This window comes from Rhineura floridana, chromosome 7 (assembly GCF_030035675.1).
Source record: "Rhineura floridana isolate rRhiFlo1 chromosome 7, rRhiFlo1.hap2, whole genome shotgun sequence".
NCBI lineage: Eukaryota > Metazoa > Chordata > Lepidosauria > Squamata > Rhineuridae > Rhineura > Rhineura floridana.
Window position 1 is genome coordinate 124551734 of NC_084486.1, and position 12861 is coordinate 124564594.

General features: G+C 42.1%; 1 protein-coding gene across 1 annotated transcript in view; it reads left to right on the forward strand.

Moving 5' to 3' along the window:
- Nucleotides 1–7444: 7444 nt before the first annotated feature.
- The window catches only part of GFM1 (G elongation factor mitochondrial 1), a 28695-nt gene continuing 23278 nt past the window's right edge, over nucleotides 7445–12861 (forward strand). The window contains exons 1-3 of the mRNA XM_061637726.1: nucleotides 7445–7581; nucleotides 11534–11686; nucleotides 11899–12031. Of these exons, the coding sequence (XP_061493710.1) occupies nucleotides 7534–7581; nucleotides 11534–11686; nucleotides 11899–12031 (334 nt within the window). The 5' untranslated portion in view covers nucleotides 7445–7533. The remainder of the gene's footprint in view (nucleotides 7582–11533; nucleotides 11687–11898; nucleotides 12032–12861) is intronic.

Genomic DNA, 12861 nt, shown 5'->3' on the forward strand with positions numbered 1-12861 from the left:
CCACTCTAAAGTAATCTAGGTTCCCAGTTGGCAGTGATAGATCTCAATGTTTCCTATGTCTTTGTGAGGTCTGTGGTCGGTGACTCTCACAAGGTTATTTTGGTTACCTAGTTGATTGATTATAATTACCTTCCTGTTTAATTAAAGGACAATTTTATGTTATCAGGTCTGGTAACACCAAGTTTATGTGTAATTGCAAAATAATTTTTAAAACATATTTCCTGACTGGAGATGAACATAACACTTTTACAACAATGTCTTAAATCCTGAACACTGACTTTGGCTGGTGTCAAAATATTGGTAAAAGCTTTAGTTAGAAAAGTTTCTTCTACCCCCCCCCCATGAAAGATGCTCAAAAGGTCTATCCGTGCTGCATGTGCTTGTGGCATTCCACATTCTGTACAGCCTTTAAATGCTCAATTTAGAACTGCCAAACACAGAGTAGTGTGGCTGATGAGTCTCTGGCTAGATTAATTATTTGGCTCAAAGCCTGAGTTGCTTAGTTACAATGACCGCCCAAAATATTCAAGAATTTGAACAAAGTTAAATAAAGTATATCAGAGGTCCTCCTCAAAGATCTATATTTAAAAATATATTTTAAAGTTAGCTGTAATTCATCTGTGGCAATACACAGCAGGACAGAAGTGCGCAGCACTACTATACTCACACTACTGTAGGCCATTCAGGACGTCTGGAGCTGTGTGTGCTCTTAGAATTGGGGGCTTCCTATTCTGTAAAAACCACCACCACATCTGAGGATGAAATTGGGATGCAGTTCTCAGCTTTGTTGGGTGTCCTGTTGGGTATGGTTTAGTAGTGGAAATACTTCCTCACCACCACCTTTCATTATAATTATCAGTGCTTTTTCTGGTATAAAAAAAAAAGCGCTGGTGAACATAGCTTAGAATAGTAGAGTTGGAAGGGGCCTATAAGGCCATGAAGTCCAGCCCCCTGCTCAATGCAGGAATCTAAAGCGTTCCCAACAGATAGCTGTCCGATTGCCTCTTGAATGCCTCCAGTGTCGGAGAGCCCACTACCTCTCTAGGTAATTGGTTCCATTGTTGTATGGTTCTAACAGTTAGGAAGTTTCTCCTGACGTTCAGTTGAAATCTGACTTCCTGCAACTTGAGCCCGTTATTCCGTGTCCTGTGCTCTGGGACGATCAAGAAGAGATGCTGGCCCTCCTCTGTGTGGCAACCTTTCATGTACTTGAAGAGCTAGGCTAAACATGCCCAGTTCTTTCAGTCTCTCCGCACAGGACTTTGTTTCCAGTCCCTTGATCATCCTGGTTGCCCTCCTCTGAACCTGTTCCAGTTTGTCTGCATCCTTGAAGTGCTGAGACCAGAACTGGACACAGTATTCAAGATGAGGCCTAACCAGTGCTGAATAGAGGGGAACTAATACTTCACACGATTTGGAAACTATACTTCTGTTAATGCAGCCTAATACAGCATTTGCCTTTTTTGCAGCCACATCGCACTGTTGGCTTATATTCAGCTTGTGATCGACAATTCCAAGATCCTTCTCACATGTCGTATTGCTGAGCCAAGTATCACCCATCTTATAACTGTGCATTTGGTTTCTTTTTCCAAAGTATAGAACTTTGCATTTATCCTTGTTGAATTTCATTCTGTTGTTTTCAGCCCAATGCTCCAGCCTATCAAGGTCCCTTTGAATTTTGTTTCTGTCTGCCACAGTATTAGCTATGCCCCCCCAATTTTGTATCATCTGCAAATTTGATAGCATGCTCTGTACCTCCTCAACCAAGTTGTTAATAAAAATGTTGACGAGCACTGGGCCCAGGACCGAGCACTGTGGTACCCCACTCGTTACTTCCACCCAGTTTGAGAAGGAACCATTGATAAGCCCTCTTTGAGTATGATTCTGGAGCCAACTGTGGATCCATCTGATAGTTGTTTCATCATAGGGCACTTTGTCAAAAGTTTTGCTGAAGTTGAGATATATTATGACCACAGCATTTCCACAGTCTACAAGGGAGGTTACCTGATCAAAAAACGAGATAAGATTAGTTTGGCAGGATTTGTTCTTCATAAATCCATGTTGGCTTCTAGTAATCACTGCATTGTTTTCAAGGTGCTTACAGATTGCCTGCTTTATAATCTGCTCCAGAGTTTTTCCAGGGATTGATGTTAGGCTGACTGGTCTGTAGTTCCCTGGTTCCTCCTTTTTGCCCGTTTTGAAGGTTGGGACAACATTAGCTCTCCTCCAGTCATCCGGCACTTCACCAGTCCTCCACAATTTCATAGAGATAATAGACAGTGGTTCTGAGAGTTCTTCAGCCAGTTCCTTCAATATTCCAGCATGCAGTTTATCGGGCCCTGCCGATTTGAACTCATTCAAAGTGATTAGGTATTCCTTGACCATTTGTCTATCAGTCTCAAGTTCCAATCCTGGCCCTTCTACTTCATGTGTCCCGGGAGGGTCATAGACCCTTTTTTGGGAGAAGACTGAGCCAAAGTAGGAATTGAGCACTTCTGCCTTTTCTTTGTCATCTGTTATCATTTTGCCATCCTCACCGAGTGCCACCATTTCCTTTCTCTGTCTTTTACTATGGACATACCTGTCTATGGACGTTTCTGTCTTACTATGGATGCTAACCTCCACTCATTCTCAGCTTTAGCCTTCCTGACACCATCCCTGCAATTCCGTGATACCTGCCTGTACTCTTCCTTTGTGGCCTGGCCTTCTTTCCACTTCCTGTGTGTGTCCTTTTTTGTGTTTAGGTCAGCTCTATGCTTTTTGGGAAGCCACATTGGCTTCTTCTGCTGTTTCCCCCCTTTTTTCCTTGTTGGAATTGCTTGCCATTGCGCTTTTAGAATTTCCTTTTTTAGAAACTCCCACCCATCTTGGACTCCTTTTCTCATTAGGGTGGCTTGCTATGGAACCATACTTATAATTGTTCTGAGTTTATTAAAATCAGCTTTCCTGAAGTCCAGGGTGTGTGTATGGCTACTTTCAGCTTTTGCTTCTGTTAAGATCAAGAGTTCAAGTATGGTGTGGTCACTTTCCCCAGAGTTCCTGTTACTGCCACTTCATCCACCAAATCATCTCTGTTAGTTAGAATCAAGTCCCACATAGCTGATCCTCTGGTTGCTTCCTCCACTTTCTGTAGGAGAAAGATATCTCCAACACAAGTCAGAAATTTCTTGGAGGGGCCGTGTTTGGCAGAGTTTGTCTCCCAACAGATATCAGGATAATTGATGTCCCCCATTACTACTACATCATGCTTCCTTGAAACATTGGCAATTAGCTTTTCAAAAGTTACATTCTTGTCTTCTCCTTGATTGGGTGGTCAGTAGTAGACTCCAAGCACCACATTCCTTTTATTACTTGCCCCATTAATTTTAATCCAGATACTCTCGGTGGAGCTACCCAGCTCATCTTCCTGTATTTCTGTGCAGGGATATATGTTTTTAACATACAGCGCGACTCCACCTCCCTTTTTATTCCTTCTGTTCTTTTTAAACAAGTTGTATCCTTCAATTGCTGTATTCCAGTCATGAGAGTCATCCCACCAAGTTTCAGTTATACCTATCAAGTTGTAATTACCCTCCTGTATTAAGAGTTCAAGTTTGTCCTGCCTGTTTCCTATGCTCTGTGCATTAGTATACAGACATCGAAGACCATGTGATTTGTGGCTTGGCTTCCTTACTACATTTTTCTGAGGACTGTTACTGGGCCCTATTAGAGCTGATCTCTCTGTTCCCGTTACTGTGCACAAGCCTTCACTGGTCGTTACCACCAAGTTTACATCTCCCTCCCGCTTAGGATTCAGTTTAAAGCCCTCCTGATGAACTTCTGCATGCTGTGGCCAAGCACATTCTTCCCAGTCCTTGTGAGATGCAACTCATCACTTGCCAGCAGTCCATCTTCCAGGAACCATAGCCCGTGGTCCCAGAATCCAAATCTCTCACATTGGCACCATCTTCATAGCCATTCATTCACACGGAGTATTTTTCTTTCCCTTTCTACTCCTCTTCTATGTACTGGAAGGATGGATGAAAAAACTATCTGGGCCCCAGAGTCCTTGAGTTTCCTTCCCAGAGCTTCAGTCTGATGTGATTTCTTCATAGCTTCGTTTGGCAGTATCATTTGTTCCCACATGGATGAGGAGAGAGGGATAATAATGGTGTGGTGTGGTGCTGGTGCTCCTGTTATTAGTTGCATTTTTTACTTAAGTGCTTCACACAGGAAGAATAAAACAACAAAAGACATTAAAATCAGATAAAAAACCAGTACACACAAACTAAAATACTTATCCAACAATATATTTAAAAGCAACATGTCTTACCCACTTAAAGGATAAGCACAAAGGCCACTGACATATGCAACTACCTTCCAATAAAAAATCATTCATCAGGGTAAGTAAGAATGTTTTTGCCAGGTGCCTAAAAACTGACAGCAATGGCGCAAGGGGTATTTCCCTGGGAGGAGCATTCCACAAACGAACCACCACTGAATAATATATATGTTATAGTGACATAACATATTATATTATGATGGAAGATGCATGGCTCAGTGGTACAGCATATGTACAGCAATGGTATAGCATACCAGCATTTTGTAGGCAAAGGGTTCCAGTTCAATTCCTGATAGTTTGGTTAAAAAACAAACTCCTGTCTGAAAGTCTGGAGAGCTGCTGCCAGGCCGTGCAAACAACCCTCAGCTCTGTGGTCTGATTCATTAAACTGCAGCTGCCTATGTTCTTGCAGTTTGTGTCAAATCCAGTCCTAGTTCCATACCAGTATTTCAGAATGCTCTTACGTAACCACAGGCTAGTATCCCAGTATTCATAGTAGATTGGAACGGCAAGGGGTATTGTATGGATAGTGTCATCATATGGTTTAGTCACTAGATGGCACTGGATTTAGTGGTATTTGAGTGGAGTTGGGGCAAGAAGGGACAATACAGTGCTTGCAAAACAACAAAGCATCTTGTGATGCCCACAGGTGTAGTGATCTAGGGTCTTGGGGGATGTCTTAGACTCCTTACGTTTTTGGGAGCCAGGTCCCAGCATCCAATCAGCATGAAAGGGGAGTGTGCTGGCCACCGAGAAGAGTCTTCTAACGTGCTTCCTTGTTCTTTCCTGCTGATGGGAGCCAATCAGAGTGAAAGGAGGTGAGTCAGCAATGGAGAAGACTCTTCTCAGTAGCTAACACTCCCCTCTTATACTGATTCACTCCTAGGAACATCTGTTATCTGTTATTGTGAGAGAAGGCATTAGCAAGGATCTCATCTCGCAGCAGCAAAAAGGGGATGTTGGGGAAGATGTGTGGTTTTGTTCCAGCTCAAAGCCAGGAGTAAGGAAGGAGGAAGAGAGAAAATACATTCAGGGGAGAAAGTGTGTGTGTGATGGTGTTTCAGTTTTGAATGATGTTGTGTATGTATATCATGCACAGCAAGGTGAAATGCAAATGAATATGCGTAAGAATGTGTGTGTGGTGTAGCCAACACCAGAGGTTACAATCAGGAATTTCCATGCTTGTTTCCTCCTGAAACTCCTAAGCTCCGCCCAAATGCAGTTACTCTGAGTCTTAGTGTGGCAGCCAAGAAGGGAAATGCAGCAAAGGAGTTCCTTATCTTACAGCTTGATGATGATGATGATGTTAATGAAGAAGAAGAAGAATTGCCTGGATAGGCTAAAACCTCTCTTTCTAACATTCTAGGTAAGTGTGGAAGGAGAAGGAGTGATACAGGGAGATAGAAGGGGGTAGAAAAATCCATTTTTAAGGTGGCAAAGTTCAAAAGGTTACAAATTTCTGTGCAAAATGAATATCTGGCCTGCTTAGAGAATGTAAATTCCTTCATTTAGGAAAAAACTGGCTTTGTCTTAACCCAGCAGTAAAAAAGCCCCCAGAGAAAGAGAGTGGGGGGGGCGTCTATGTATCCAGCAGTTTAAAAATGTTTTTTCTTTATTGCTGGCTTCTGAGTCTGTTGTGCAGGCCCCAATAAGTGTCAACTGCAAGCTAGCCAATAGAAGTTCCAATTTCAAAAAGCCAAGACAAGTCGTGGAGGCTGAGAATTCTGTAATTGCAGAAGAGACTGAATCCTGATGATAGCATCCCATCTACATCATCAAGCAGTTTGGTAGTAGCAGGAGATAAACATGTAGTCACTGAATTCAGTAATTCAAGCAATTATCTCTGACAGTGAGAAAGGAGTCAAATGGAGACAGTGAATGAAGCATAAAGCAGTATTAAAGCCTGGCCAGATTATTCTATAATCTTAGAAGGTTGTATAATCTTAAAAGAGGGTGTGGTTGTGTGGGGGCATGGCTGTGACTATCATGAAGGGATCCTGCGCTTCTGAATTTGCCACTACACTATTGCTGATGCCTTCAATATATTTATTATGGCATAAACTTTTGTGGATTGTGGTCAACTTCATGAAATGCATGGGGTGGCATTCAATGCATGATTAACTTAGGTTCATTCATTTCAATGGATCTACTCTGAGTAGGAAAATGGAAATGAACTGTCTTCAAGTCAATTCCGACTTATGGCAACCCTATGAATAGGGTTTTCATGGTAAGCAGTATTTAGAGGTGGTTTACCATTGCCTTCCTCTGAGGCTGAGAGGCAGTCAAGGGCACCCAGTGAGCTTCATGGCTGTGTGGGGATTTGAACTCTGGTTTCCCAGGTCATAGTCCAACACCTTAACTACACCACAATGGCTCTGAGTAGACCTTAGTTAAATACAACCCATGGTATGATTCTTAGTTGCACATTATATGCATACAAACACAGCCATGGGGGAGCAGAAGGAAATTGGATAGTGGCAATTCAAGTACAGCTAGAATTTATGCAAAATAAGCACAGTGACTCATTGAGCAGAGGTGATAAAACAGCAACTAGTGATGGTAACATCTGTAGTGGGATAGAAATGCATGGATAGAAATGTCTCTGTTTACATTCAAAGGACTAGAAATGAACCGTTGGTGAACTGTGATTCGGCAGTTTCAGGTTGGAGACTCCCTTTGAAATTCCTGCATAGCTATCTTAAGATCCTGATTTCACATTCAAGGACTCCATACCTTCAGTGACATTGGTTCTGGATGGACGAAGACGAGTCTGGTTTTGGCTGAAAGCAAGGAAGAAACCAGACTCTGCATTTGTTAAGCCTAGCCTGCGTTCGGGCCATCCAACCACACCAACGACTTCACATCTTCCAGGACTAACCTTTGACATTGCAAACAAATTCTAGGCTAAAACAGCAAAGAGTCCTGTGTGGAACACCGCTGATGGGAAGATAAGAAGAACAAAAGGGTTCCTTTCCTCCTTCCAAAGTAGGTTCATAGCGCTCAGTCGTCATGACTTTCCTCGGAGCATTTCCACCCTTCTTTCTACAGGGGGCAATGCAGTTGTGTATGCGTGGGCCCCTCTAGAGTCTATTCAACTCCGTGAGCCGTCAACATGACCCGGAAGCGTAAGCCGGTGACGGCAGGAAGTAGAGCTAGGAGCTGCGGCCAGCGTGACTTTCAGCTCCTGGGAGTGAAAATCCTTGCTCTGAATTATGTTGAGGTGCCGGAAGGTCTTGGGCGCGGTGTTGCCTAGGCGACAGGTACGAAGGGCTCTGAAAGGGTGTTTTTTTTCCTTCCATGGGACTGAGCAACCCCATGCAGTGGTTCGGTGAGATAGGATAACGAGACGCTGCCTTCTTTGGAGGGAATCCTAGTGCTCAACTGCATGGGCTCATGATAGTAATTAACAGGGCTGTGGAGTCGGTACGCCAAACCTTCGACTCCGACTCCTATTTTTCTACTGTCCGACTCCGATTCCTTCATAAATGGCAAATGTATATTAACTAGTAATAACAAATTTACTGTAGTAAAATGGTAGCACAAGGCATTTCATCACCACCACGTGAATCATCAGGCTAGATTGATAGAACATAAAATATATTTATTTGATTAAAATTTCTGAACAAGAAAACTTTCCTAAATTCCTGTGAAAGTTTTTATTTTGAAGTTGGAGTCGGTACATTTCTACCGACTCCGACTCCACCCAAAATTGCTTCCGACTCGGACTCCAACTCCACAGCCCTGGTTCTTAAGAGGCTCAAGAACTTTGCTTGCTTTTTTTTTTTAAATAGAGGTTCTGTGCTTTTGAGCGTTGCATGATAAGCAGAAAATCAACAGATGAAGCTTTGCAGCGCTAAGGAAAAACTCTTCCCTTCATTTTCTGCCTGTGTGCCTCTTAAATGTATAAGGCTGCCCATCAGTGAATATTCTCTGGGTTGCTTAATAACAAAATAATGTTAAAAATATAGTATATACATTAAAATCAACTGTAAATAATAAAAGATAGCCAATCCCTCCCCCCCCATTACAACAGAGGAAACTACTACTGAATTGGTATGATTTCTTTTGCCAAAAGAGTCAGGACAAACAAAAGAATATACTTCTTCACACAACACATAGTTAAAACTATAGAATTCATTCCCACAAGATGTAGTGATGGCCACCAAATTGGATGGCTCTAAAAGAGGATTAGACAAATTAATCGAAGAAAAGGCTATCAAGGGCTATGTTCTACCTTCATTACTGGAAGCAGTATGCCTGTGGATACCAGTTGCTGGGAATCACAAGTGGGGAGCACTGTTGAACTCAAGCTCTCCTTGTGGGTTTCCCATAGGCAACTTGCTAGCCCCTGCAAGAATAGGATGCTGGACTAGATGGGCCGTTGGCCTGATCTGGCAGGGCTTTTTCTTATGTTCTTAACAGAAGATACAGCAGTGAGTCCTATTGAATTCAGTGGGGTTTACTCCCAGGTAAGTTGGTTAGTATTGCAACCTTATTCACACATGTTTCAGGGACTCCCCTTGAAACATTTGTTATATTAAAATATGAACACTTGTTTATATTAAACAAAATGATTGCTACCTGAAGGATGTAAGTGAGCTACTTTCTTAGCTCTCTGTTAATGGATTTTGGACTGCAAAATACCCTCATGCAATTCCTGTGGAATATATGAATTTTATTTGTTATCACAAATCTTGTACATGACCAGCACAAAATACTATAATTTTAATAATGTTAAAGATCAGGATATTCTGTCAATACTATAAGGTCTGGAACAAACATGAAAACAAATGTTCTAATTATTACAATACTGCTAGAAAGCTATTTCTGTTACAATTGATGTTGTTAGGTGCACACAGGGAAGAAGTACAGATACTGACTAAATAGGTACTGCATCTGTTTCATAGGTACGTTATCAGTTTTGTCACTACAGCAGGTGAAACAGATGACACTGGAGAGCATGGTATTTAAGGAAGATACTAGTAACTAGTTTCTGCAAGGGCAAACACGCATCAGAAAGACTAGTGATAGAGAAGCAGAACTGAACTTAGCTGAGGACTATAAGATATACATCTAAGAAGCTGTTGAGTGAAGAAGTCAGTACTGAGACCAGCCCCAAAGAAGGAGAGAATCCTTCCTAGCATGGGCTGGACACATTGGGGGTTGTTTTGAGGTCAAGGCTGTCTGTCTATAACTGTTTGCATTTTTATTTGCCCTGTTATCTGCCTAGTATTGCAATACACAGTTTTTAAAGCACATTTGTAATGAATGCTTGTTAGCATGTTGCCAGGAATGACCAATATTTACATTATTTTTTGAATATCTGAATATGTAAGGTGCCTAGTAAACTTTGTTCCTATACATTTTGTATACCTCAGTGGCATGAATTGTGGGGTACAGAGGCCTTCTGGAAGACCTGTGTATGCCATCTTGAGTTCCATGATAACAGAAAGGCTGGGTGTAAATTGGCTAAACAAATAAAATACAAGCAGAGGGACTAAAGCATCACATTACTTTGCCACTATCCCCACTTCCCTCACAGCACACACTACTGAGTAGAGAAATATCCATTGCTTTTCTTTCCTTGTTCCATATTGTAGATGTAAGCTGTTGTCTTTTTATTCATAGTACATAACCAAGTGTTTATTGATGTGCCGAATGAATGCTCATACTACAAAATAATCTGTTGGTATTTTGATTTGCTGTAACAGACTAGCATGGCTTCGCTTCAAGCTTTTATTAGTTGCTTAATAAATAATTATAGGAGAAGGTGGGGAGATAACTGCTTTCCTTTTCAGACAGCTCCCCCTATAAGTTATACTTGTGTGCCTACTTTGATTCCGTGCTATACTCGGTGTGAGATGGAGGCTAGTGTTGGGTTGTTATATAGAGGGTTCATGTTCAGCCTTAGGCCATTCTTTGGCTGCTTTTGGACTATCAAATCTTGACAATAAGCTGAGATATGAATGAGGTTCATGCACCTGCGCACAACTGCTTTCTTCCTCTCTTGGTGTAAGTGGGCAAACAAGCCAGGAAGCCGCAGTTAGCTATAGCTTCCCATTATGCTCAAACCAGAAACTATAATCCATGGCTTCCAAACAATCCAGGATACAGAATCCATCTTTAAACAATGACTTCATATTCTGACTTGTTTTGAAGCCATTAAACCATAGTTCCCTGGTTTTGACATAATGGGAAGCTATGGTTAACTTCCTGGGTTGTTTGCCCTCTTGTACCAAGGGAGGAGCAAAGTAGCTGCATTGAGGTGCATGAAGATTGTTTCTATCTAGTCTTTTAAGCATGATACTTTATCAGCTGAACGCAGCCACTATTTCTTGCCTAGCCTAAACTAATATGTTGGGAAGATAAAAAATTATGACTGATCATAAGCTGTCTTCTAATGCCAATAGGATTAGAGATATCCTATCCTGCTGCCACTATTGGATCTGGATCTCAGTCCATAGATCCTTCCATGCAGCAGTTGGTTATATGCAACAACATGTCTGAATCTGCCTTTTGCAACAGATTGTCGTTGGGGTCATAAGGTTCAGAGCAGGACTGAGATTCAAAAAGTCTGTGAAACGTTGCATTGATTCTTACAGCACAGTCTTTTTCAGTATTGCTCCTTAAATGTTTCTTGTTAAAACATACAATGTTGCACAACCCATTTATTTATTTAAAGCATTTTTCCTGCTCTTTAGTCAAAAAGGCTCCTAGAGCAGTTTACAAAAATCTGTAGTAAGACAGTCCCTGCCATTAGGCTTACAATCTAAAAGACATGACACACAAAGACAAGTGGATTTGGAGCGAGGTACAAAGCAAGTTCAGGTTATGCTTCTTATAACAAGTAGTAGGGATGGAAGCACTTCAAGTAGCCTGAGAGAATGACTGCAACTAGATGACAACTGAAGAGAGGGACAAAGGCAGCTAGTCCTTCAACAGAGATGATGGAGTAGCCCCACTTCGGAATTCTGCCTCTGCAGCCTGATGAGATGGCTGCCGCTAGATAGGTAACAGTTGAGAGAGAGCCAAAAGCAGGTGGTCCTTCAGCAGAGCTGATGGAATACCTTTGCTGTTGACAGCATATGGGCAACATACAGTGTTTTTATAGCAACTGTTGCACATTAGACTGAAAAGCCCTCATTGTACTTAATGTTGTATCCAGTACTGGTTTGTGTTGCAATATCGTTACATCCCATTTTTCTATTTCAGCTGTGCTTGAACAGCTGCAGATGGTGTTCTTCAGGAATTATTCCAAATGAAAAGGTCCGCAACATTGGAATTTCTGCACACATCGACTCTGGAAAGACTACATTAACTGAGCGCATTCTTTTCTACACAGGAAGGATAGCACAAATGCATGAGGTACAGATTTGGGGGGGGGTCTGCAGAGGGGAGGAAAGGAAAATCCTGTTGTGTGAGTGGAAGTCTACTTGAGCGATTTTGAATTCAGCCCTAAATTTTGATCTTGGAGTGAAATAAGCCATCTTGGAGCAAGCCTTGCCTTGCACCAGAGGTGCAGATATGCAGAAACGCATCGACTTGCAGAAAGGCTGGTATTTTCTCCTTTGTCTTAGGTAAAAGGGAAAGATGGGGTTGGTGCTGTCATGGATTCGATGGAGTTGGAACGACAGCGGGGGATCACTATTCAGTCTGCAGCAACTTACACTATGTGGAAAGGTGCGAACATTAACATAATCGACACCCCAGGTAATAATCATGCCAGGTAATAAACATGTTTCTAGCATACTTATATCTGACATGAGCAAGACATCCAAGTGTTAAGAGTGTATAATTCCAAAGTATGTAATATATGCTTATACTTTGGAAGAATCATAAATTTTTTTTAAAGGGTATAATTTTTACCCATCACCAAAATGACATCTGGTTTGTAAATTGTTCTCTGAGGCTGCAACTTAACCTCCACTCCCTACCAGCAGAGCATTGTGGAGCAGCAGAGACACTGTCTTCTCCACAGTCTGGCTGCTCACAGTGGCCATGGAGGAAGGGTGGAGGGGCAGGAATGGCTGAGCCCGATCTCTGTACCATCTCCAAGCTGATGCAGCAATTGGGTCTAGATCAGGCTTAGCCCCATTACACAACAGCAGTGAAACCAACACAGTATCCAGTGGATCCTGTGCCAGCTCATTCCCGCCCTTGGAACACCGTTTCAGGGCTTTCAGCTGGGCTTCACTGGCAGGAATACCACCATTCTGCCGCTAACTCACATGTTTGGTGGCCAGCAGGAGGTTCAACTGGCAGAGCTGGCACCTGGTTGGCCACTGTGAGAACAGGATGCTGGACTAGATGGGCCACTGGCCTGATCCAGCAGGCTCTTCTTATGTTCTTATGTTCTTATGAGCTGAGTGAAGTATTTGTATATGTTTTGAGTTTGTTTAGATGTTAAGTCTCCCCATCAGTTTGGGGAAGTTTTAAACTGAAAACTAGGTACCAGATTATTTATTGTGCAAGAAGCACACAACAATACACAAGGATAACTTTTCATGGACAGCATTAATTTATGTGTTTAATGTATTGCA